This window comes from Oncorhynchus gorbuscha, linkage group LG05 (assembly GCF_021184085.1).
Source record: "Oncorhynchus gorbuscha isolate QuinsamMale2020 ecotype Even-year linkage group LG05, OgorEven_v1.0, whole genome shotgun sequence".
In the NCBI taxonomy this organism is placed as follows: domain Eukaryota; kingdom Metazoa; phylum Chordata; class Actinopteri; order Salmoniformes; family Salmonidae; genus Oncorhynchus; species Oncorhynchus gorbuscha.
The window spans coordinates 47708354-47735915 of NC_060177.1; the positions used below are offsets into that span (position 1 = coordinate 47708354).

Sequence of the window (27562 nt, forward strand, 5' to 3'; positions counted from 1 at the left end):
TGCACATATGTTTAGGCAAATGACTGGTTAGCAGAGTAGAACACTTGAAAAAGAAAAAGAGACTGATGAAGACAGCTTGGCTGTCAAAACGTTCGTCATTAAATTATTGCATCTGAGCCCCTAGAGTGTGCGGCTCTCCTTTTCCATTTCAAGGGTATGGCAGTCATCATACCCTAGCTCAAAACCAACAATTTAAAATAAGGCACTAAAATCATCTAATTGCTTTATGACATGTTTATAGAATGTTAAGACCCCTATTGTCTGAGACTAACGAAGCTACAGTCCCCATGGTGATACTGGCAGGAGTCAATTTAGATTAATCGCATTTTTGAGTTTTCAAACTGTGTAGAAATGCTGTAAAAAATTGCTGTCATTCATCGATAGGTTTCGGCTATTACATGGCGGTGCAGCCAACGGGTTTCTCCACGCATCGCGCCGACAGAAACAAACATCTCTCTGGTAAGAAGAGTGGCGGGGGCGTATGCCTCATGACTAACGGGACATGGTGTGATGAAGGAAACATACAGGAACTCAAATCCTTCTGTTCACCTGATTTAGAATTCCTCACAATCAAATGTAGACCGCATTATCTTCCAAGAGAATTCTCTTCGATTATAATCACAGCCGTATATATCCCCCCCCAAGCAGACACATCGATGGCTCTGAACGAACTTTATTTAACTCTTTGCAAACTGGAAAACATTTATCCGGAGGCTGCATTCATTGTAGCTGGGGATTTTAACAAAGCCAATCTGAAAACAAGACTCCCTAAATTTTATCAGCATATCGATTGCGCAACCAGGGGTGTTAAAACCTTGGATCATTGTTACTCTAACTTCCGCGACGCATATAAGGCCCTGCCCCGCCCCCCTTTCGGGAAAGCTGACCACGACTCCATTTTGCTGATCCCTGCCTACAGGCAGAAATTAAAACAAGAGGCTCCCACGCTGAGGTCTGTCCAACGCTGGTCAGACCAAGCTGACTCTACACTCCAAGACTGCTTCCATCACGTGGACTGGGACATGTTTCGTATTGCGTCAGATGGGAATATTGACGAATACGCTGATTCGGTGTGCGAGTTCATTAGAACGTGCGTCGAAGATGTCGTTCCCATAGCAACGATAAAAACATTCCCTAACCAGAAACCGTGGATTGATGGCAGCATTCGCGTGAAACTGAAAGCCTCTGCGAACCACTGCTTTTAATCAGGGCAAGGTGTCTGGCAACATGACTGAATTACAAACAGTGCAGCTATTCCCTCCGTAAGGCTATTAAACAAGCTAAGCGTCAGTACAGAGACAAAGTGGAATCTCAATTCAATGGCTCAGACACAAGAGGCATGTGGCAGGGTCTACAGTCAATCACGGACTACAAGATGAAATCCAGCCCAGTCACGGACCAGGATGTCTTGCTCCCAGGCAGATTAAATAACTTTTTTGCCCGCTTTGAGGACAATACAGTGCCACTGACACGGCCTGCAACGGAAACATGCGGTCTCTCCTTCACTGCAGCTGAGGTGAGTAAGACATTTAAACGTGTTAACCCTCGCAAGGCTGCAGGCCCAGACGGCATCCCCAGCCGCGCCCTCAGAGCATACGCAGACCAGCTGGCCGGTGTGTTTACGGACATATTCAATCAATCCCTATACCAGTCTGCTGTTCCCACATGCTTCAAGAGGGCCACCATTGTTCCTGTTCCCAAGAAAGCTAAGGTAACTGAGCTAAACGACTACCGCCCAGCTGAACGTAGCACTCACTTCCGTCATCATGAAGTGCTTTGAGAGACTAGTCAAGGACCATATCACCTCCACCCTACCTGACACCCTAGACCCACTCCAATTTGCTTACCGCCCAAATAGGTCCACAGACGATGCAATCTCAACCACACTGCACACTGCCCTAACCCACCTGGACAAGAGGAATACCTATGTGAGAATGCTGTTCATCGACTACAGCTCGGCATTCAACACCATAGTACCCTCCAAGCTCGTCATCAAGCTCGAGACCCTGGGTCTCGACCCCGCCCTGTGCAACTGGGTACTGGACTTCCTGACGGGCCGCCCCCAGGTGGTGAGGGTAGGCAACAACATCTCCTCCCCGCTGATCCTCAACACGGGGGCCCCACAAGGGTGCGTTCTGAGCCCTCTCCTGTACTCCCTGTTCACCCACGACTGCGTGGCCACGCACGCCCCACAAGGGTGCGTCCAACTCAATCATCAAGTTTGCGGACGACACAACAGTGGTAGGCTTGATTACCAACAACGACGAGACGGCCTACAGGGAGGAGGTGAGGGCCCTCGGAGTGTGGTGTCAGGAAAATAACCTCACACTCAACGTCAACAAAACTAAGGAGATGATTGTGGACTTCAGGAAACAGCAGAGGGAACACCCCCCTATCCACATCGATGGAACAGTAGTGGAGAGGGTAGCTAGTTTTAAGTTCCTCGGCATACACATCACAGACAAACTGAATTGGTCCACTCACACTGACAGCGTCGTGAAGAAGGCGCAGCAGCGCCTATTCAACCTCAGGAGGCTGAAGAAATTCGGCTTGTCACCAAAAGCACTCAAACTTCTACAGATGCACAATCGAGAGCATCCTGGCGGGCTGTATCACCGCCTGGTACGGCAACTGCTCCGCCCTCAACCGTAAGGCTCTCCAGACGGTAGTGAGGACTGCACAACGCATCACCGGGGGCAAACTACCTGCCCTCCAGGACACCTACACCACCCGTTGTTACAGGAAGGCCATAAAGATCATCAAGGACATCAACCACCCGAACCACTGCCTGTTCACCCCGCTATCATCCAGAAGGCGAGGTCAGTACAGGTGCATCAAAGCTGGGACCGAGAGACTGAAAAACAGCTTCTATCTCAAGGCCATCAGACTGTTAAACAGCCACCACTAACACTGAGTGGCTGCTGCCAACACACTGTCATTGACACTGACCCAACTCCAGCCATTTTAATAATGGGAATTGATGGGAAATGATGTAAATATATCACTAGCCACTTTAAACAATGCTACCTTATATAATGTTACTTACCCTACATTATTCATCTCATATGCATATGTATATACTGTACTCTACATCATCGACTGCATCCTTATGTAACACATGTATCACTAGCCACTTTAACTATGCCACTTTGTTTACTTTGTCTACACACTCATCTCATATGTATATACTGTACTCGATACCATCTACTGTATGCTGCTCTGTACCATCACTCATTCATATATCCTTATGTACATGTTCCTTATCCCCTTACACTGTGTATAAGACAGTAGTTTTGGAATTGTTAGTTACATTTAACATTTACATTACATTTAAGTCATTTAGCAGACGCTCTTATCCAGAGCGACTTACAAATTGGTGCATTCACCTTATGACATCCAGTGGAACAACCACTTTACAATAGTGCATCTAAATATTTTAAGGGGGGAAGGGGGGGTGAGAAGGATTACTTTATCCTATCCTAGGTATTCCTTAAAGAGGTGGGGTTTCAGGTGTCTCCGGAAGGTGGTGATTACTAGTTAGATTACTTGTTGGTTATCACTGCATTGTCGGAACTAGAAGCACAAGCATTTCGCTACACTCGCATTAACATCTGCTAACCATGTGTATGTGACAAATAAAATTTGATTTGATTTGATTTGGTTTTATAATTTTGCCTGTACCCGTCATGAGGTCGCTACAACCTAGCCTATGAATGAACGTTTCCAATGTAGCTGCACAGGTCAAGACAATTTTGAATAATCTAGGTGACAGACAGTGACATATTTGTAAGTCGCTCTGGATAAGAGCGTCTGCTAAATGACTTAAATGTAAATGTAAATATTCAATACTGCCTTGCACACTCTTGCTTGCATCGAGCTGATGTAGGGTGTAATCATTAGTCCAAGAGTTGCAAATGAGAGTTTCTATTGGACAAATTCAGGTATGTTTATCCCCGTTTTGTTCCGTTTGCTTCAGTTTAAGAAACGTTTTTCAACAGAATCGGCGTAATGAATACACCCCTGATCACACACAAACACAGTTCACTTTCCTAAGCAACCATATAAAACAGCACAATCACTTTGCTCCTTGTATATAATCCCTTCTCTAACTATCTATGCGCTCTCCTCCTCTCACCTTTTCCCTTCACTTGTGGACTTCAGTGAACGACACATCAGCTGTCTGTAACCAGGCGAAAAAAAAACATTCCAAGCCAAACCTTCATATCATGACTGCTAACCGCTATGCACGGCCTACATCGTTGTCAACTCATAGTCAACATACTGTGGCTAGAACTAACGTGTTAGTAAACCCGCCACAATCATGCATTTCAGAGTACAGTCAGAAAGCAGTTTAGCAGTTACACCAGTGGCAATAAATTAATAAAACCAAAAGCTTACCTTGACTTGGAAGAGTTCCCATGTTGGATAGTCATAGCCAGCTAGCTAATAGAACCCCTCTCTGTTGGAGCCAGGTGTTTGAGTAGGCTAAACTAGCTAGCTGAATTCAGTGAACGTTTTTTTTTTAAATACAACCAAACATAGCTCTCTCTCTCTTTCTCTCTTGCTTCTCCGTAATTTTAGACGAAAATAATTTGTTCAAAACTGTTCAACTATTGTCTTTCACTCTCTTTGAGTCAACTACTCACCACATTTTATGCACTACAGTGCTAGCTAGCTGTAGCTTATGCTTTCAGTTCTAGATTAATTCTCTGATCCTTTGATTGGGCGGACAACATGTCAGTTCATGCAGTTCACGTCCACAGGAAGTTGTCATAATTACTGTGTAAGTCTATGGAAGGGGATGAGAACAAAGAGCCTCCTAGGTTTGTATTGAAGTAAATGTACCCAGAGGAGGACAGAAGCTAGCTTTCCTCCGGCTACACCATGGTGCTACCCTACAAAGTGCTGTTGAGGCTACTGTAGACCTTCATTGCAAAACAGTGTGTTGCAATCAATTATTTGGTGACATGGAATATATTTAGTATAGTTTGATCTAAAAAGGATCACTTTTGAAATGTTTCAACATTTTTATTTTTATGAAATTAACTGAGAAGGATGGTCCAACCCTTCCTCCTCTGTGGAACCTCCACTGGTAAATATGAATAAAACGAAATAATTGTGAGCCTAAAGCCAAGAAGAAAGCTTTGAGCTTTAGGGGGAAAGGCAGGATCCATGATTGGCTGAGATAATGGAGTGGAATAATAGGGAGACTACTTTCTGAAGGACAGTCCATGTTGACTCATGTTTCTACATTTGAATTATTAAAGAGATGGGTGTGGCTAAGGCTTAAGAGGGTGTGAACGTCATTTCTACTTGTCTCCAAAGTGGAATAACAAGAGTCTCAAAGAAGCATAACTTTCCCATGTTTCCCCCACCTGCAGTGTATTATATACTATTTTGAAGCTCTGAGTTTGGCTTTTAATTATATATTTTTTTTAATTAAAATCTTGAACATTTGACATAATCTCACCTTCCTGAATTCAGTCATTTAAGTCAAATGTAATACTGCATGTACTGTAGTACTCCTTACATATTGCATTCATCCCATAACCACTCTCAAAATGCCTCTATTATGCATATCCATGGGATATTAACAGGATGAGATGACATTTCTTACGTGATGCCTTATGTTCGTAATAGCTATGTTGAAGAGTGTCAACGTGTTAGGGGCTTAGAGACTGACCTGTGATGTTGACAGAGTCCGGGAGGAACTCCAGAATACCCTCAGCGTTGTCACTCTTCTGGATGACGATCATGATGGACGAGATGTTGCCGATGGCTGGAGGCTGGTCTCGCTGCAGGCCGTGCTCCATCACGCTGAATTCCACAGGACTGACCACAGGAGTAGCGACAGAGGTCAGAGACAACACCACCCCACCTCACACCCAGTCAAAAAAAAACAAGTGGGTTAAAACTGAATGCAGTTCGCAGTGAATAAAGTAACACTCTCTAAACTTTCCATGCATTTTTCTTCAAAAGGTTGGTAGACAGTGTCTACCCTCCGTTACCCTCCGTTACACCACTGCCACCCCAGAGACCAACACCTTCCACTCTCACAGTGAAGTTCACAGCACTGATCACAGGAGGGTGACAGAGGTCCTTAAATCATTGACCAAGGTTGAGATTCCCCTCCCACTCACACCCCAAAACCGCACACCAGCAGCTCACAGTAGAAGTTGCCCTTAGGAACAGATCTAGGATCAGCTTTCCCTCCCCAACACTTCTAATCTTAACTGGGGGGGAGAAAACAAAGAACTGACTCTAGATTCGTGTCTAGGATCCACCTACCTGTCATTGAGGAGCTCTACTGTGACGATGTTGAGGTAGAACTCCTCAGGCCCCTCTGGGAGGTCGTCGTCATGGATACTCAATGTGACACCACACGTGGTCTGGCCTGGGCTGAAAAGCAGGCGCCCCGAGGCTTCTGTGAAGTCCACTCCACTGACTGCTACACTGCTTGCTGTCTGGTAGGTCACCCACACACTCCCAAACGTGCCCATGGAACGCACCACTGTCACATTGACCTGACGGAGAAGAGAAGGGAGAGGAGGGTGGGGGGTAGGGGAAAAAGCAGGCGGCCATGTCATCAACTGAATGGCAATTTGTCATGGCTGCATCATAAGCCGAATGACTTTCATGCCACTCCCTTATCCACCCTCCCTAATCCCTCGCTCCCTTAACCACCCTCCCTCGGATAGGGCAGGTCAGACTTTTCTCAGGCTCTGATAGGGCAGCAATAATAATGTAGACGTCCTCTAATGCATTTCAACACTGTGGATGTTTTTGATCATGGCCCAGGACTGCCCTGGCTCTCTCACCTTGCCCTCCTCCTCAGAGGCCCCGACGAGGCCCTGGTGGAAGGAGAACAGGCCGTAGGGGAGGTCACTAGCTGCCATGGTGACTGTGGCCCGCTGGGCCGAGGGGCTGATCTCCGCCCCTGGCGTGACTGAGGTCAAGGTCAGCTGGTACACACGCCGCTCCTCCGCCATGTCATCATCCAGCGCCTGATACAACAACATCAACAAACACCACTACCTTCAGCCTCTGTCCCCAACATCCACATCAGGAAACCATTTGAAATGAATGGCCAATAGGCTACATCACTTCCCACTAGTATTCCGTTCCACAGTAGCATTGGGAATTATTCATTTTGCATTCATTTTCACTTCATAATAGGATGAGGTATGATAAGATACTGCATGTTAAGACAAGATCATCGTGATGAATATCATTCCATAGTCAAAGACAGACAGCATCTGTGTTAAGTGCGGTTGTCAATACCTTAAGGCGGATGGTGGCTGCAGACTGTCTGTCTCGCATGGTCACCACGCCAGACAGCTCCTCAAACTCAGAGGCCACAGCAGGAGTGATGTTCCAGTAGACCTGGATCTCTCCGAAGATGCCTGGGCCCCGTACCAGGCTACAACACACACACGCACATACACACGCACACACACACACACACACATACACAGAATTTCATCATTGCAACATATATTTCATTGACCTCTTGTCAGGCAAAATAAGAGTACGCTTTTCTCAAAAGCACAACAGCAATATTCTGTACCATGGGAAAGAAATGTGCTTTACAAAGAGACTTCCCCCTTAGCAATAATATGTGTGTGTAACTGAGGCAAAGTCATTATTATCCGTCGGGTGATTGGTTGAGCCTTATTGGGACGTGACATCACTCCGAGCCCTTACCAAAACACAACCCTTGGATCGAAAACTTCACCTTGTAGCTGTGGTGATTAGTGACAAGGCTAAAACCAGTAGCAACCGCAAACTTCAATGACGTTTATCTTAAAATCAAAAGACGGAACTAATATTCCCACACCCTAACTTTGTCGCAGAGGAGGGCTTGTTAGCTAGCTACAGGGTTTGAGTCACCTCAGCCGTTTTCTTATAAACACCCCAGCTAGCAACGCAGTGACCAACGCATTTAGAAGGATAGCTAGTGACTGTAATGTAGCTACACTACATGAAGAGATGCATGTGGACACCTGCTCGTCGAACATCTCATTACAAAATCATGGGCATTAATATGGAGTTGGTCCTACATTTGATGCTATAACAGCCTCCACTCTTCTGGGAAGGCATGGGACATGGCTGGAGAGACAGGCTTCCATTCAGCCACAAGAGCATTAGTGAGGTCTGATGTTGGGCGATAAGGCCAGGCTCGTAATCAGCGTTCCAATTCATCCCAAAGGTGTTCGATTGGTTTGATGTCAGGGCTCTGTGCAGGCCAGTCAAGTTCTTCCACACCAATCTCGACAAACCATTTCTGTATGGATTTCACTTTGTGCACAGGGGGCATTACCACAAAGTTGGAAGCAGAGAATCGTCTAGAATGTTATTGTACGCTGTAGCGTTAAGATTTCCTTTCACTGGAACTAAGGCGTGTAGCCCAAACAATGAAAAAGAGCCCCATTCCTCCTCCATCAAATTTTACAGCTGGCACTATGCATTGGGGCAGGTAGCGTTCTCCTGGCATCCGCCAAACCCAGATTTGTCCTTCGGGACTGCCAGATGGTGAAGCGTGATTCAAAACTCCAAAGAAGGTGTTTCCACTGCTCCAGAGTCCAATGGCAGAGAGCTTTACACCACTCCGCCAACGCTTGGCACTGTGCATGGTGATCTTAGGCTTGTGTGAGGCTGCTCGGCCATGGAAACCTACTTCATGAAGCTCCCAACGAACAGTTCTTGTGCTGACATTGCTTCCAGAGCCAGTTTGGAACTCAGTAGTGAGTGTTGCAACCGAGGAGAGGCGATTTATACGCGCTACTCGCTTCAGCACTTGGCGGTCCCATCCTGTGAGCTTGTGTGGCCTACCACTTCACGGCTGTGCTGTTGTTGCTCCTAGACGTTTCCACTTCACAATAACAGCACTTACTGTTTACCGGGGCAGCTCTAGCAGGGAAAATAATTGCCGAACTGACTTGTTGGAAAGGTGGCATCCTATTACGGTGCCACGTTGAAAGTCACTGAGCTCTTCAGTAAGGCCATTCTACTGCCAATGTTTGTCTATTGAGATTGCATGGCTCTGTGCTCGATTTTATTACACCTGTCAGCAATAGGTGTGGCTGAAATAGCCGAATGCACTACTTTGAAATGGTGTCCACATACTCCCCTTGACCTTTTCCACATTTTGTTACGTTACAGCTTTATTCTAAAATGGATTAAATTAAACATTTTCCTCATCAATCTACACACAATACCCCATAATGACAAAGATAAAACAGATTTTTAGAAATGTTTGCACATTTATTACAAATTAAAAACAGCAATACCTTATATACATAAGTATTCAGACCCTTTGCTATGAGACTCGAAATTGAGCTCAGGTGCATCCTGTTTCCATTGACCATTCTTCAGACATTTCTACAACTTGATTGGAGTCCACCTGTGGTAAATAACATTTATTGGACATGATTTGGAAAGGCACACACCTGTCTATATAAGGTCCCACAGTTGACAGTGCATGTCAGAGCAAATCGGGGGAGAAAGACCTTGGTCAGGGAGGTGACCAAGAACCAGGTGGTCACTCTGACAGAGCTCCAGAGTTCCTCTGTGGAGATGGGAGAACCTTCCAGAAGGACAACCATCTCTGCAGCATGTCACCAATCAGACCTTATTGTTAAGGTGGCCAGACGAAAGCCACTCCTCAGTAAAAGGCACATGACAGCCAGCTTGGAGTTTGTCAAAAGGCACCTAAAGGACTATCAGACCATTAGAAACATGCTTTGGTCTGATGATACCAAAATCGAGATCTTTAGCCTGAAAGCCAAGCATCACATCTGGAGGAAATGTGGCACCATCCCTATGGGGAAGCATGGTGGTGGCAGAATCATGCTGTGGGGATGTTTTTCAGCGGCAGGGAGTGGGAGACAAGTCAGGAGGGAAAGTTGAACTGAGCAAAGTACAGTGATCCTTGATGAAAACCTGCTCCAGGGCACTCAGGACCTCAGACTGGGCCGAAGGTTCGTCTTCCAACAGGACAACGACACTAAGCACACAGCCAATACAACGCAGGAGTTGCGTCGGGACAAGTCTCTGAATGTCCTTGAGTGGCCCATCCAGAGCCTGGACTTGAACCCGATCAAACATCTCTGGGGAGACCTGAAAATAGCTGTGCAGCAAAGCTCGCCTTCCAACCTGACAGAGCTTGAGATGATCTGCAGAGAAGAGTGAGAGAAACTCCCCAAATACAGGTGAGCCAAGCTTGTAGCGTCATACCTAAGAAGACTGGAGGATGTAATCCCTGCCTAAGGTGCTTCACCTAAGGGTCTGAATACTTATGTAAATGTGAAATTTCAGTTTTGTTTATTTGTTTAATTTGCAAAAAAAAATTTTAACAGACTGCTTTGTCATTATGGGGTATTGTGTGTAGATTGATGAGGAGTTTTTAAATTTGTATTTATTATTTTAGAATAAGGATATAACGTAGCAAAATGTGGAAAAAGTCAAGGGATCTGAATACTTTCCGAATGCACTGTATAGTGTCGCTAACATGTTGGCTCACACATGCCAGGCAGTAGCCAACTACTGTACTTAGCTAATAGTTAGAACATTGTGGACAACAAACGACGCCACTAGCTAGACTCGGGAGCTCATGGGCTACATTAGCCAACTGGTTAGACACGAGAACACCATGGGCAACAATAACTGGCAACTAGTTCGTTTTCAGACAAATATGTTAAACTCATCGTTAGTTTCTCCACCGACTACTAAATTTAGGAAGCGAGCTAAATTACTGAAATGTAGTTAGCTGGCTCACTGGCCAGGAAGTAGCCACTACTAGCCAACTAATCATGGACTTCTTATTCTTTAATACAGTTGGGTCAACTTGATCATATCAAGCAACAGAGTTACTGGAAAGGTAAAAGTGCATCTGTGTAACAGCACACGCCCCAGAAGGATCAACGAATCACCCAACGTAACTCATGAATATTAATGACTTTGCCCCCGGCTATCTTACGAAAGGAAATTTCTCTAACTGTACCTGATCAAAGCAGTCCCATTATAGTTTCCCTGAGGTTCTCCTATCAGGACATTCCTGGAGGCCTCAGCGATGCCCACCATTCCCAGTGCTGCACGGTCTCCCTGGATGGTGATGGTGGCCACCCCTAAAGACACACACCAACCCAGGGGACACAGTTCAGTCTAATGCCCACCACTGGAGCTCCTTAAACACACCCCAGGCAGGTAGAAGTTGCCTCTAGGGGCACATCTAGGACCAGCTTACTCTCCTCCAGTCCTAACTGTAACCATTAGGATTGAAAATGACAAACTGACCTCAGATCAGCTTCTAGAGGAAAATGCATTCCTCTCCTCTCCATAGACTGTATGTGATGCAGCCCAAAGATACTGACCGTTAATGGGCTCGATGACAGCACCACTATCGGCAGCCAGGAGCTGGACAGTGAAGTTCTCGTCTCCCTCCAACACAGCGTCAGCCAGAGCCCGGATCACCAACGTTTTCCTCAACTCTGTCTGAGGTTCACAAAGTCTCACATCAGTCTTTTCAACAAACTACTGTACATTTATCATCAATTATTACCAAGCAGAGCAAAACACCATCAACTGACTTACTACAATCTTCCCCTTTGGCCACTCTAGCCCCACCCCCTACTGACCACACTGAAGACCAGTGTTCCGTTGAGAGGTGAAAGGTCATCCCGGGCCACGTCCTCTAGCCGCCACACCAGTGTCACCGCCCCCTCTCCTCCAGCACTGCGCAACACTGTCAGCATTGCCATGGCAGCTGGGTCACTAGTGAACGCTGGCTCGCTGATAGTGACCTGAAAGGAGATTAGTTCGTTTAGCATAATAATGGTTTTTAATAAAGTTGTATTTGATTGAGTAAGACAACTGTATTCATCCTCTGTAGGGCAATATGTTGGGTATCTCACAGTCTGCTCTTGGAAGCCAAAACGGCCCAGCGGTGAATCGTTGGGGGGGATGGTGACGGTCACAGAGGTCCCCTCCCCCAGTCTGGCTCCACCAATCACATGCATTAGAGTCACACCGAAGCGCTCTGCAGACTCCACCTCCGTGTCATCCACGATACTGATGTCAATAAAGGCTTCACCCTGCAAATAGAACCAGAGTTTTTCTTTACCTGAGGAATACGAGCCTCTTATCCTTCATAGAAGCTCAACTAGACAGCCTCTTATCCTTCATAGAAGCTCAACTAGACCAAGTGGATCATAGTGAGGTGACCTAACTTAACTAACTACTTAACTAATCACTTTACCTGGCCATCTTGAAAGGTGATATTCCCAGAAGCAGGAATGAAGTCATCGAGGCTGGCAGTGATTGTCCGCGCCTCCCAGTACACCACCACCCTCCCAGTCTTGCCAGCCAATCGCACCACAGGTAGGCGGAGGAGGTTCCCGGGCTGGGGCACCTCATAGGCCAGTACCCCTCCGGACTCTTCCTAAGAAGCAGATACCGAAACAGAGTTGAAGCATTAACACCTGAATAGGATTAAAATAACTATTTGTATGTATTCTTTCTTTGGATAGAGTTTTCAGATAATCTCCAAACCGTAGCATCATGTACAGTAGTTACTGTTGTAATGTGTTGTGAGATACTACAGAAAGGAAGGGAGTGTTATACTTCAGCAGCATTGCTAACGTATGAGCAGAGGGAGTAGTGTGATGTTTTTTCTGGTTGACCTGTGAGACGCTGAACTGCAGGATCCCCCGTGGGTCGTCGTTCTCCTGGATAGTGACCACAGCCACCTCCATGCCAGGCCTCTTCACACTGGGCTGGCCAGCCCCTGTCAACCCCCCCACCAGCTCCACGCCTGTGATGTTCACCAGGAAGCTCTCAGCCAGCTCCGGAGCCTCGTCCTGGGGATATGCACGTGTGCATTCACACACACACACACACACACACACACACACACACACACACACACACACACACACACACACACACACACACACACACACACACACAGATGCACACACACACACACACACACACACACACACACACACACACACACACACACACACACACACAGCCCTGAGGACCTGAACTGGGCAACACTGTGGGATCATGGTAAATGCTAAATCAGGAAGAAGGGAAACCATTTTTAACACCCAACCCACAGAAATGAACTACTAAGCTTGTCCTTGTTCCACTGAAGCAACTTTACTCTCATAAATCACCTTAATAGATGCTGGCAGTTTGAGAGCACATTGATATCAAGGCCTTGTTTTCAAGCTCCTCTCAGTCTCAACAAAACACAATAATAGTTACCATTAGTGGAGGTTAAAATAGCGACTCAGCACTGCAATTTACTGGGAACGGATCTATTCTGGGGTGACGGGAGATAAGTAGCGGGTTTCCTTGGTGAAAGGCCCAGCACTGGTGGTTTTATGCCTGGTATGGGTCTTAGCTGTAGGCAGAAAGCATCCAGAACAGGCAGAAAGCCCGGCTGTTTGCTGAACCAATCTAAATCCACACTGCTTGGGTGGGAGAGAGGAGGCGAGGTAAAGAGAGGAGAGAAAAGGAGAGGAAAAGAGGGAAAAGTAGAGAGGATTCTACTGTACTGTCCTCAGGGGTCCCGGGAGGACACCTGGTGATTGTTTGTCGAAAAAGTCCTATTCTATTATTCTTCGTACTGGCAGGATGGTGATGGTGACGAGGGCCATGGTGGCATGCTCCTTCATGATGACGGTGTCCTCCCGGGATGTGTAGTCCTGTGGGGTGCTGGCCTGGTTGGAGGGGGGCTGGGACAGGGCCGGTCTGGTCTGGTAGTGGACCGCCACCTCCCCGGACACTCCCTGCTCTCTCACAATGGTGAGGGTGACATTAGTGGGACTCTCTGAGGTGAAAGCAGAGGCAAACATGGACAAGGAGCGTCAGACAACACACATTAGGTAGCCTAGTGGTTAGAGCTTTGGACTAGTAACTGAAAAGTTGCAAGATCGAATCCCCGAGCTGACAAGGTGAAAATCTGTTGTTCTGCCCCTGAACAAGGCAGTTAACCCACTGTTCCTAGGCCGTCATTGAAAATAAGAATTTGTTCTTAACTGACTTGCCAAGTAAAAAAATAAACAGAAACCTTACAGCCTGTGCAAGGACAGAAACAATTTGGATAATGAGTAGAAATGAGTCCTACCAATGTCATAGCTCCTGTCAAATCAAGTTATGACAACCTACCATACACTTTAGAAGCTTTAAAAATGGACATGGTTCAAATATGGCTTTCTGTTATCCTTGATGTGTAAGATAATTGCATATGTATTGTTCTTAACTATACACAATCTCACATATTTTTTTCTTGTATAAATACATTAATACATATATATATATATTTTAAAGTCAATCTAAACAGCTGGCCTCTTACTCTGGGGCTCCTGTGTGTGGAGGTACTGGGAATCCAGGTGCCAGCCTATCACCCCATAGGGAGAACCGTTGGGCAGGATGGTGAGAAGGGCCTGTGCCCTCTGTGGGTCAATCAGCGCCCCCCTGGAGAGCTGGTCTAGGCCCACCGTGGTGACATCCAAAAGGGTAAGGGTGACCCTCTCCCTCAACTCAGGAACGCCGTCTGCTACCACGGTCATAGAGATGGTAGCCACCACCTGGCCCTCAGAAAACGTCACCTGAGATCGAAAACAGTTGACGGTGGATGACGTCAGTCCCTCTGTAGCTCAGCCAATCCAGGAAGTCAATTCACAACCAATGAACTAATCAACTAAATTGGAAATTTCACATCAGATAGTTGTTCTGTATTGCTTCTATTTCTCTATGTCTACATTTTCCTCAAAGTGAACAGTGAAAGAGATAATCCCAAGAGAGAGAGAGAGAGAGCCTCACCACTCCAGACGTGGGAAAGATGTCTTCCAGACTGCCGTTGGCTGCCCAGTGGACGGTCAGTCTGCCGAAGGTCCCTCTCCTCCTCTCGACCCTCAGAGAGATAGGGTTGCTCCGCTCCAACTCCTCTACTTCCACAGATAGAGATCCCTGGAGAGTGGCAACATCATTGTGCAATATAAAGTAGATTTGACCATTCAAATGTATTGGAACACCGATAAATACAAACACGAACACGTATACAGTGGGGAGAACAAGTATTTGATACACTGCCGATTTTTCAGGTTTTCCTACTTACAAAGCATGTAGAGGTCTGTCATTTTTATCATAGGTACACTTCAACTGTGAGATACGGAATCTAAAAATCCAGAAAATCACATTGTATGATTTTTAAGTAATTAATTTGCATTTCATTGCATGACATAAGTATTCGATACATCAGAAAAGCAGAACTTAATATTTGGTACAGAAACCTTTGTTTGTTTAAAAATCATACAATGTGATTTTCTGGATTTTTGTATTAGATTCCGTCTCTCATAGTTGAAGTGTACATATGATAAAAATTAGACCTCTACATGCTTTGTAAGTAGGGAACCTGCAAAATCAGCAGTGTATCATATACTTGTTCTCCCCACTGTATATGTAGAAATATATAAATGCAAGTGACAAAAACCTAATTTGAAATGCACTGTGAATCACAGTTAAGCAACAGAGGAGGGTACCTGTGCAAAGCCTATGACTCCATGGGCGTCGTCATTGGTCGGAATAAGCACAGTCATCTGACCACCAAAGCCAATCTCAGCCCCTCCCTTGGGATTTCTTAGGACCACACGGAACCATTCCTCCTCCTCCGGGGCATCGTCGTCGATGATGTTCACCGCAATCTCCAACTCCCGGTCACCGGGTGTGAAACGCAACTCGCCATAGCTGAGAGTGTGGCGGCAGAGAGCAAACGGACAACGGTCAGAGAAGACGACCACAACGAATTGATCAATACCTCTGGTCAGAATGTAATGGGTTGCCACGGGAACAGTGGGGCGTCATAGGTACCTGGGTATGAAGTCAGAGTGGTTGGAGACCGTGGTGAGCTCATACAGGGTTGAGCCGGAGGGCTCGGTGGCTGCTATGAGGCTCTTGGTGGTGTTGAAGTAGGGTAGAGGTAGAGAGAGGAAGTGAGAGGCTGAAGGTGACCTGAGCACCATGGCAAACAGACTGGTGTCAGACCTCCAGGTGTACAGCGCTGAGCCATTCCTCCCCGCCAGCAGGACATGGGCTGAGAGAGACACAGAGGGAGAAACAGAGAGAGAGACACATCTTTAGTGGGGATACAGGGATAAGTTGTGAAATTGTTAGATATTACTCGTTAGATATTGCTGCACTGTCGGAAACTAGAAGCACAAGCAGTTCGTTACACCCGCAATAACATCTGCTGAACATGTGTAGGTGACCAGCACAATTTGATTTGACAAGACTACCAATGTTAAAGATTTGTAGGTGTCTTTGAAATAACGAGGTCGTCATCATTGTAAATCGCCATCACCATGATAGTATTGATTGAATGATAACACCTAGGGGTCTCCGAGTTGACCATCATTGCGTGTGTGTGTGTGTGTGTGTGTGTGTGTGTGTGTGTGTGTGTGTGTGTGTGTGTGTGTGTGTGTGTGTGTGTGTGTGTGTGTGTGTGTGTGTGTGTGTGTGTGTGTACTCACTGATCCCTGAGGGCAGGGTGAAGGGGTGGGCAGAGCCCAGGCCAGGGTGGGGGATAGACTGGCTGTGCTGAGGGAACTCCTGTGTGGGTCCCCATACAAAAACCTCACAGGAGGGAGAGGAACCTGAGGATAGGAACACACACACACACGGATGAACGCGCCCACCCACGCATGCACACACACACACACACACACACACACACACACACACACACACACACACACACATGCGCACGCACACACGGACAGAGCTTTATGTTTGCACTCTATTCTTTCACGAGGCGGTTATGTTAAGCATGGGCCGTGCTGACACACCCAACTCCTATAAATTACACCCCCTGAGCCTTTCTGTGGTTTCCCTATGGCCTACTACAGTGAGCCTTCCAGGAAACTCACAGCATAGAGCCTACCTACTTCACTTATGTGGATTGTGGTCCGTGGTGTTTCATCAAAACATACATAAATACATGCTCCAATATACATTAGGACTTTTGGCGCCTTACTCCCTCCCATCTGTGCACACAGATCATGTTTTGTCTTTAGTAGACCGGGGACACATTGACTGTGCCTTACGCATCACAACTGCAGTACACCATCTCCGCACCACACGCGCCCTCTCAGAGCGAGAACAAAATGGCACCGGCAAACACAAATGGAGCGGTTGCAAAGGCATGGTTCGTGGAGGAGGTCACGCGAGGTCACCTTCAGTGGCGACCAATAGGAGAGTGTCTGCTCCCCTGGTGAGAGACTCCACTTGTTGAGCTCTGCTGCTGACAGGCAGAGGCCTGGGGTTCTGGAAGTGTCCTTGACTCCACTGGAACAGCACACAGCCGTCCTCAGTCTCCTTCCCCACACAGGCAGCCAGGTAGAGACGGGTCCCGTGGGAGAGCAGAGACACACTGAGGACACCCTGAAGCTCCAGGCTCTGGTGGACAACAAAGGTACTCCCAGTCCGCACGAACACCTGGTGGAAACAGGAGGAGTTAGCTACTAGCTAGTCGAAAATCAACTCCAGGTGGTTGTGGACTCTATCCATTGGGCGTTTTTGATTTGAATGAAAAATAGTCATGTGGTGGTGTGCATATGGGTATCATGATCTATGACACCTGTGTAGCAGTGTACCGGTATGCCTCACAGGTTATGGCAAGTCGTGTTCCTTTTAACCCCCAAACTCACCTGGCTGGAGGCAATCAAGTAGTCTCTTCCTTCAACGGAGAAGTGTTTGACATCAAGAGCTTCAACAGCCAACGTTTGTTCCTAGGGGGGAAAGGGTTGCATTTGAGTGAAAAGAACACAATACTCAACATAATGCCACTGCCATTGAGTGGCTGTTATAAAGAACGTATCATAGGAACATCAGGCCAGTGACCGTGTGGATCTTACGTCATCTTAATAACAGGTAGAAAACGTAATCATTAGGACCCCAAATGAATGGACAACCGTCAAGCCAAAGAAGTGAGGGGCTTCACCAGTGTAAGGTTGTGGTCCGGCTGCACTCTGAACAGGCTGAGGTTGACTGCGGGGGAGTCAGCGTGGCCTCCGTGTGTGATCGCTACATTGTACGAGCCGTTCACAGAGAAGCCCACACACACACTAGGATCCTGGATCCTCACCGACTGAAGAGATTCAGAGAGAGAGAGAGAGAGAGAGATTCAGAGAGAGAGAGAGAGAGAGATTGATTCAGAGAGAGAGAGAGAGAGAGAGAGATTGATTCAGAGAGAGAGAGAGAGAGAGAGAGAGAGAGAGATTGATTCAGAGAGAGAGAGATTGAGAGAGAGAGAGATTGATTCAGAGAGAGAGAGATTGAGAGAGATTGATTCAGAGAGAGAGAGAGAGAGAGAGAGAGAGAGAGAGAGAGAGAGAGAGAGAGAGAGAGAGAGAGAGAGAGAGATTCAGAGAGAGAGAGAGAGATTGATTCAGAGAGAGAGAGAGAGAGAGAGATTCAGAGAGAGAGAGAGAGAGAGAGAGAGAGAGAGAGAGAGAGAGAGAGAGAGAGAGAGAGAGAGAGAGAGAGAGATTCAGAGAGAGAGAGAGAGAGAGAGAGAGAGAGAGAGAGAGAGAGAGAGAGAGAGAGAGAGAGAGAGAGAGAGAGAGAGAGAGAGAGAGAGAGAGAGAGAGAGAGAGAGAGAGAGAGATTCAGAGAGAGAGAGAGAGAGAGAGAGAGAGAGAGAGAGAGAGAGAGAGAGAGAGAGAGAGAGAGAGAGAGAGAGATTCAGAGAGAGAGATTCAGAGAGAGAGAGAGAGAGAGAGAGAGAGAGAGAGAGAGAGAGAGAGAGAGAGAGACACATCATACATTTGTAATCATGAGTGATCATGACATTGAGTTATGCATGTGTGGATGCAACACAAAGTAAGGCCGTTACCTAAAAGCTATTACGGGTTGGTGGTTTATGTCTTTCTTCCCATGTTCACTCCTACCCTTTCTTCCTTCTTTGCCTCCTATGTAGTTCAGCTACTGCACCGATGCAGTTTGACCTTTGATCTCTTGACTCTACACATAGGCTAATGTTTAGATGAATTACATTTCTCTCTACAAGTCCATTGGTTAACTGCCTGTAGAGGAGAATTGATAGACAGCAGCAACCTACTCTCTGTTCCACATGATAGGACTGAAAGATACAACAAATCCCCCCCATACCCTACTTCTGCCACCGAAATAAGATCCTTCTCATCTAAATGATGTGAAATTGTTAATTTTCTAATGCTAGTCCATATCCATGTATTTCACTGTCTATGACCGCAAAAAGATCCTGAACTTGAACTAGATTACCTGTATAGGTACCAACACCCCCTGCCACCTGTACAGAGTGGCATGGGTCTGGGTGGAGCCACCAGGGGAGGGCATGTCCAACCTCATGGCCAGAGGAGAGGCACCATCAGCCAGGGAACACCAGCCTGAGGTGGGGGTCTCTGGGAAGATCTGATACACTGCCATCACTGGAAGAGTCCCCTCTGAAAATAGACTAGTACAATCACTGTATATCATGGTAAACAAGTGGACACAGACTCGAAACAGAAATTGCCACTGGATTGTGTAGTGTGGATATAATGACATTAACTGTGTGTGCAGAAGCAGAGTTTCCAGCCCATCTTACCCATGGCAATGGCTGTGTCCGACTGGGTCTCCCACTCCACACTGACCGCTGCCTCTAGACCGTTACTGCGGGACACGGTCAAGAACACAGTCCTACCACCCTCTTCCCCCACCACAGAGCTGTCAGCCCTGCAGAGATAGAGGTACATGTGTGAGTGTGTGTGTGTGTGTGTGTGTGTGTGTGTGTGTGTGTGTGTGTGTGTGTGTGTGTGTGTGTGTGTGTGTGTGTGTGTGTGTGTGTGTGTGTGTGTGTGTGTGTGTGTGTGTGTGTGTGTGTGTGTGTGTGTGCGTGCGATCACATGCTCACCTATTGAGGGAGGGTGCGATGCGGAAGAGGCTCAGTGGGGCGGAGTTCTGAAGCACGGTGATGAGTGTGTGGAGTGTGTCTCCAAGCCGCGCCCCTCCCGTTGGATTGGACAGAGTTACCGTGAACGTCTCGTTCACCTCGGGCTCAGCATCCAGAACCGCCCAGATCTCCAGAGTCTAGAACATCACATCACGGCAGGAACGGCAGAGAATGCCAACACATCAGAGAACGTCAAAATTAGAATATGAAGGGCTTTATAGGCTGAAACACATCTAGAAAAGGTTCTTGCCCTTGCCTATATATCATTTCAATCTATTCTCAATCCTCCAAAATATCTTCAATCTATTCAATCAGTTCTCCTGTATATCTTCTAGACTGACTGAAGTCCATGGTCCCCTTCACCTTGAACCTGACTCCGTCCTCCAGCTCCACAATTCCCTGCCAGGGCATGAGGTCATCCTGGGCCAGCGTTTTGTTGGCATCTGTGATGGTGAACTGGACGCTGACGGCACCGAAGGTGCCCTGGGGTGGGTCACGCACCACATACAGGGTGGCCACACTCTCCCCCAGCCCGGACACCGACGTGGGTTCCCTCAACAGGAAGTGCTGGCTGCTGTTGAAGGAAATGACACCATGGCCGTCGTCGCTGGCCAAGATGCTCACCATGGCTACGGAGCCACGGGACAGAGGAGACAGGGAGAGCAGTTTTCACTTGACGATTCTTGTGAAACCAATCAACAATGTCTGTGAAACCATAGGTACGTAGACTACACACGTAGACTACACAAAAAATGGCCAATAAAATACAATTTAAAACATGTGTAGCGAACATGCATGATGCTACAGGCTTCCAGAACATCCTACCTGTGGTATCGTCTCCCAGCTCCAGCCCGGACGATGGATTAGCCAAAATCAGCTGGAACCTTTCAGCTCCCTCTGGGATGACGTCATCCACGATCTGAACCTCAACAAACTGATGCCTCTCCCCATCAGCGAAGTGGAGCGTCTGAAGAACAAACAAAACGTGTGAACTCACAATGACAAGGCGCATTTAGTCTCATTGTTGGGGCCCAGATTTTTTCCCCCGGTCAGAACAAATGGTCAGGGAAAATTCCTGGCCCTACTCATTAAGAACTCTGATCGGCGGTTTAGTGGGTTAGTGGCACGGGCCTCACCGATGGAGTGGCGTTGTAGTCCAGGCCCAGCTGAGCTTCCAGGTTCTGAGCGTAGAAGACGAGCGAGACGTTTCCGTAGGTCCCTGCGCTCCTGTAGGCCACCAGGCTCAGCACGCCCACGGTCTCATTCACCTCGAAGCTACAGGGGAAAACACACAGACAAACATCAGATTTGTCTGCCACTAGAGAGGAGAGAGTAAGGATTTACTTGCTATGGCTATAATATGTGCCTTGTCTCACCCATCTACCTGAAGACGGGTGCAGCTGTAAGTCACTCTGGATATAAGGGTCTGCTAAATGACTAAGCCATGAAAGGGGAAAGAGTAACAGATCCTACTAAAGAGGTGAGAGCAGTGCGGGCTTTTCTCAGCCAAGCAGTCAGTGTGAGGGAAAATGCGGTAGAGTAGAGGGAGTGCTTCTGGGTATATCTGCACAACCACAGGTGCTCTTAGAAACAGAGGGCATCTCGTAAATGGAGAGAAAGGGGGGGAAATCACTGTGAACGAGAGGTTGAACACAGAGCCACTCACTTTGTGTTTGTCCATTCAATGACACCTCGAATTCCATCATTGGCGCCAATGATGATTTCTGCCACCAAACCCTGGGTGTCTGAAGAGAAAACGCAACATTGCAATGGGGAATGGTAGCGCATGTCCTAAAGTCTTGTTCCAGTAATAATATCATAAAAAAACTAGCATTAGCTTCAGCATGATCACTATGATCGCAAAGCGGGGTTGAGAGCATCTAAAGAGGATATGAAGCACTTGTTTGACGCTACAATAGGAGCACAAGATGAGGAGACGAGGGCCATTCACTTTTCACATGCAGCCAGCTTGACTGATTTCTAATGTTCGTTCGTTCTGTCTGTCTGTCTGTCTGTCTGTCTGTCTGTCTGTCTGTCTGTCTGTCTGTCTGTCTGTCTGTCTGTCTGTCTGTCTGTCTGTCTGTCTGCCTGTCTGTCTGCCTGTCTGTCTGCCTGTCTGCCTGTCTGCCTGTCTTCCTGTCTGCCTGCATGTCTGTATCTCGATCTGGGCACAGACAGCACGAGGGCCATTTAAAGCGTTTGGTTTGGCATTCCCACTGCTCACCACAGTGTTTTTCAGCTCGACCCAAATCCCAACAGCCCCTCAATCATAGAGGCATCAATCAATCAGAAGAATCGTAGCCACTGAGTGCTGGCTGGCAGATGGGCCCTATGCCTCTCCAGTCTGTGTTGTATTCTGTCTACTCGTTGTTTCCTTAAGTTACCCATTCATAAAATGGGCTATGGTTATGATTACACAAGACACAGTAGTGCCAGTTACATTTTAGATATATTTGCAGATCAATGATAAAACTGTGCACGTTGAACATAATGTAATGTACAGTGAATGAATCGCATATTAGCCATTATGCCATACTACACAACGCAAAGCATTATACTGTAATAAACACTAAATATATGTTACCTTTCAGTGTAAAATATACAACTTCTACTCATCACACAGAATGGAATAGAAGAGAAATGAAAAGAGAGAGAGAGGAGAAAATAAGAGATACAACACAGATTACACAGATTTGAACATGAAAGGGGAATTTACAGTACATAACAGGGGAGTGGTTGTTAACCCCATCAAATGACATGTAGAACTAAAAGTGACCTATAGGATCGCTGTGGGAAAACCATGCACATTTAGAATGCTTTGTTTGTGATTAACCTAGTTGCCAGTTTCGGTACAATGCCAAACACAGCATACCTAGTTTAGGGGCAGGTGAGAGGGTGGTGATGAGTACTGCAGATGTAATGTTGACTAGGAAGAATTCCTGCAACTCGGGGATGTCATCCTGGAACACAAAATGTATATCATTTGTATAACATATAGTCTGCGACATTTACACTGTTTGAATTCTAGGAAAACTCAATAGGCATCCTACACTTAGCCTACCAGAGTACCACCAGCCATTATGCCATATGAGAGAAATATGACCGTGTTTGCTGTGGTGGCCAGGGTTGGAGACAATTCCAATTCAGTCAATATAGCAAGTAAACTGGCATTCCAATTCCCCCTAAAATTGCATAGAGAAGCATTGAGGAAAACGGAGCATTTGAGCAATTGGAATGTCAGCTTATTTGATGAATTGACTGAATTCAAAAGGCATTGAGTCCAGCCCTGGTGGTGGCCTTACATCTAGTATCATGATGGGGATGGCCACCGAAGTCTGTCCATCCTGCAGGATCACTGAGCCCGACGCAGGGAGGAAGTCCTGTCCTGGTTCAGCCAGGCCGCCGCCCCCTTCCACCTGGGACAGGTTCTGGAGGGACCCTCGCACCGTCTCATAGCTGATATTCACCGCCCCTGAACACAGAACAGCACATACTTGGCTGTTAACAAACACATTTTCTTTAACGTTAGATCCAGTTAACTAATAGCAGTCACTGGGTGACATCTGATTAATTAACATAGCGGCATTTGCGGCTAATCTTGTTTTGAGACAATAGATCAAAATGTACAGTACAGTCCCAACTTTTCTCATCCTTAAGGCCTGGAGTTTTCCCTGGTCTGATCACGCGATCGGGAAACACTCTGTCGCTGCTAGCTCCTCCCAAATCCCTAATCCAGACTGACCTGAGGCCACAAGCTCTCTGTTGATGAAGACGTTGAGGACACCGTCTCGCTCCTCTGTGCTCAGGCTGAGGGAGGATGGGGCGATGCTCAGCATCCCGAACGGCTCGTCACTGGTATCCACGGTAACCACAGCCTCGAGCCCCTGGACGTCCAGCGCTGCGTGACCCGTTACCAGAACACCTGGGGGAACAGAACACTGACGGATAATATCCATACAAACACGAGTCACACTCATTTCCTAGCCTTACAGGTTACAGGGTCGAACAGACTAAAAACTCATTGCTATGGCAACCTCTATGCCTGATCCATGCTGCATAGAGTCATTGTCAACAAAAAACGTGCTTCTTAAATGACAAGCATGGTCAAGCTAAAAGTGAAATACATAGAGATCCAAGTACATAGGAGGGATTTCAATGTGCATGTTGTTACGTTGGTCAGCCGAGGCCAGGGAATGTGATTTACCGTAAGTGTGGATGTTGGACAGGACCACCCTATATTCTTCATTCTCCTCAGGGGTTGCGTCTTCAAGTAGCTGGAGGACTATGGTAGCGTTCAGTGTTCCCTGTGTGAGTGACAGGAGATGCTCGAACATCAAGCACCATATACAACAGAATGAACCGAATACTAGACACGGCATGTACACCATACCGAGGCGTTACCCCGGTCAGTTTGTTTACCTCGGTGAAGAATAGTAGTCCTGAGGTATGTGTAAAGGTCCTGGCAACGCGGGGGCCTTGGATGACCCAGTTCACAGTGGCGTTCCCCAGACCAGGAGCTGTCCTGGTCACCAGCAGGGACAGCATCTCCCCTACAACACGCACACACACACCTTAGTCACTTTTTAATGTAATACATGTCAAGCTGTATTTGTAACTGGCACTGGATTATACAGTAAGCCTTCCTGTCTACGGGAAAAGTTAAGGTTATTTCTCATTGCCAATTCCTTGTGCAAAATGTCGCCCATAGTTTGCTGTTTTAGATTAGTAGACCAGGATACAGGCTTTGATTACAGCCTTATGAAGGTCTTCCCTTAGCTACTGTAGGTGGCTCGGAAAGAATCAATCCATTAGGAACTGGTGTAAGTATTCGCCACAGATAAGAGTGGAAGGGCTCCGTCGTGCATACCCAATGAGCCGTGCCTGGAACTTACTACGTGTGCCACCTGTTGCAACATGCTCCTCCCACTATCCCTTGCATTCCTTCATTAATTCATTGGAAGTTTCCGAATGCACGGAGAGCGAAGTGATGAGGTTGAGGAATGGTAGCTGTGTTGCCCTCTACAAAACAGCGCGCGTACGAATTTGTGATCACAAAGCCATGATATTGAATTCAATTATGACAGGGGTTACTATCAGGGGAGGCAGGGGTCATTATGTCATCAGTGGCTGCTTGGTAAACTGGCTCGGTGCAGAGCTAAATAATTCACACAGTGATTCAGTTGATGCTCGCTTCATTGAAGCGACATACAGGGTCCCCTCTGTACTACACCCACCCTCTCTGGCCACAACAGAGCGTGAGGCTGCGTGGAAGCCCACCACCCCCGCCACGTTGTCATTGGCCAGGATGACGATGGTGACCGTGTCGGAGCTGGGCAGGATCCGGCTGCCTCCCGCCGTCTTCACCAAGCCAACCATCAGGGTCTCGCTGTCCTCTGGCTCCGAGTCATCCGTAATCACTATCTCAATGGTCTTCTTCAAATCGCCTTTGGATGGAGAGAACCAAATATACTGTATATCAAAATAATATTCATATCCAAAAAGCATTATGCAGTACTAGCTTTTAAACCTACCGTCGGCAAAGACAAGTGTTTCCCCCGTCCCGGTGAAGTCAGTGTTGGGTGTAGCCATTCCGCCCACGTACCTCCACTCCACTGTCACCTGTCCTAGGCTGCCCCCCCTCCTCTCTACGACCAGGGGTACTGAGACGCGTGGCTCCTCTCTCACCTCCAGATAGATCCCGTCCTCTGTGGCGTTAGGGCTGAGGCTGTAGATGAGAAACACCCCAAAGTCATCGCCGTTCATGCCTATGGTGACCACTGCCTTGTCCGGTTGCCCTATGGAGGGCAGGTTCTTCTCAGCCACGGTTAAGTTAACCAGCTCCACCTTCAGGATGCGGATGGAGAAGCTCTCGTCCATCTCGGGGAGTTTGTCCGTCAGAATGGGAACGGTCAGGTTGGCTACACACGAGCCGTCTTCCAAGATGGCCATCTGCGCTGTCATGGTGGTGTAGTCGCTACCCGCCGCGGCCTGCGAGCTGAAGAGAACGGCGGCGGCGGTGGTGTTTTTGGCATAGGTGAGGGTCTGGGCGGACGCGGCGAGCTGGGCAGCCCCGCTGGTCACCCAGGTGCAGGAAGCCATGGGGGACGAGCCCCCAGGAGGAGACAGGGAGAAGGCCTGGCAGGCCTGCTCCCTCAGGCAGACTGCAGCACAGGCAGCCAGGGGGTCTCCCAGAGAGCTGACATTGACAGGCCTGCGGGGGATGCCAGAGGGTACTCCTGACACCGGGGGGGTTGTAGTACAACAGCAAGTCCTGGCCCTCTGTCTGGGCCATGCTCACTATGTCTATCTCTGAGGTGCTGTAGAGGACCTCCACTTGGCTAAAATGACCACCACTGATGTGATGTGATGTCATAGAGATAGAGATAGAGATAGAGAGAGAGAGAGAGAGACAGAGAGTTAGTTAAGAATTCTGTTTGAATAGCAGCAATATGTCGATTCAGTGCAAATTCCAAGGTAAGAAGATGCAATGATACTGCAAGAGGACAGAACTCAAACTAAAGGACAAACCTTCGACGGACAGTAATGTTGGCAATAAATATTCCCTCGAGAGGTTCCTGCACACGATACACAGACTGGTCAAAGTAGACCGTCCCATACGGGTTGTCATTGGCTGGGACAGTAATATTGATTGTTTTGTCACTTCCAAGGTTGCCTCCATTATTGGCACTCGTCAATTCCACCTTGATTATCTGAAAAGCACAGAACGTTTAGAGGAAAAATGACAGACTGTATACTATATTGCCCTCTATATTATATAGTAAATATAATTATACAAATCCTTTCTTTGGCAAAAAAATAAGAACAATATTATGAAATTATGAAGAAAAAAAATACTGCGTTTCTTACTTCCTCAATTTCCGGCACATCGTCTGCTAGGACCTCAACTTTCAACGTCTTAATGGTTTCCCCGGGCGCAAAAATGACCTCTCCTGACACAGGCCGGAGGTCCCCTACTGCTGCTCTGCCGTTGACCGTGGCTCGCCACTGGATAGCCACGGTCCCTATGGTCCCAGCATTACGCACTATGGGCAGTGTCACCTCAAAGGAGTTCGACCCGGGCTCCTCTGTGGTGACAGGAGCAGCCTGAAATACTAGGGAACACAAACAGTCTAATGTCATTCGTCGATAAAGGAAACATGCTGGAATCTTCAGTTTGCTGATGTCGTTAGTACCGTGCATATACTGTAATCTGATTTGAATGAGCAATTGTATATTTTAGCACTATATTTAAGACTAGTACAGTGTGTGTGTGTGTGTGTGTGTGTGTGTGTGTGTGTGTGTGTGTGTGTGTGTGTGTGTGTGTGTGTGTGTGTGTGTGTGTGTGTGTGTGTGTGTGTGTGTGTGTGTGTGTGTGTGTGTGTGTGTGTGTGTGTGTGTGTGTGTCAAGGTTTCCGTTTTCCAATTGGCGCCGGCAAGATTTTTATTTACCAGGACGGACATTTGAGATATTGACCAGACATCCATTTGCACTGGCTGTTAATTTTGGGGCGGCAGATAGCCTGTGTGTGTGTGTAACCGAAAGGTTGCTGCATCGAATCCCTGAGCTGACAAGGTCAAAAT

General features: G+C 47.2%; 1 protein-coding gene across 1 annotated transcript in view; it reads right to left on the reverse strand.

Moving 5' to 3' along the window:
• Positions 1-27562, reverse strand: part of adgrv1 (adhesion G protein-coupled receptor V1) — a 230300-nt gene that overhangs the window by 135590 nt on the left and 67148 nt on the right. Inside the window, 36 exon segments of the mRNA XM_046350008.1 lie at positions 5684-5832; positions 6289-6524; positions 6819-7004; positions 7282-7420; positions 11003-11126; positions 11373-11493; positions 11637-11801; positions 11913-12092; positions 12257-12439; positions 12681-12857; positions 13638-13840; positions 14366-14621; positions 14836-14982; positions 15555-15759; positions 15883-16105; positions 16542-16664; positions 17244-17505; positions 17718-17798; positions 18011-18157; positions 19312-19493; positions 19637-19764; positions 19943-20118; positions 20345-20610; positions 20807-20948; positions 21118-21256; positions 21648-21726; positions 22854-22941; positions 23284-23453; positions 23724-23903; positions 24186-24285; positions 24401-24531; positions 25216-25425; positions 25513-26230; positions 26232-26334; positions 26510-26691; positions 26849-27093. Coding sequence (XP_046205964.1) covers positions 5684-5832; positions 6289-6524; positions 6819-7004; positions 7282-7420; positions 11003-11126; positions 11373-11493; positions 11637-11801; positions 11913-12092; positions 12257-12439; positions 12681-12857; positions 13638-13840; positions 14366-14621; positions 14836-14982; positions 15555-15759; positions 15883-16105; positions 16542-16664; positions 17244-17505; positions 17718-17798; positions 18011-18157; positions 19312-19493; positions 19637-19764; positions 19943-20118; positions 20345-20610; positions 20807-20948; positions 21118-21256; positions 21648-21726; positions 22854-22941; positions 23284-23453; positions 23724-23903; positions 24186-24285; positions 24401-24531; positions 25216-25425; positions 25513-26230; positions 26232-26334; positions 26510-26691; positions 26849-27093 — 6546 coding nt within the window.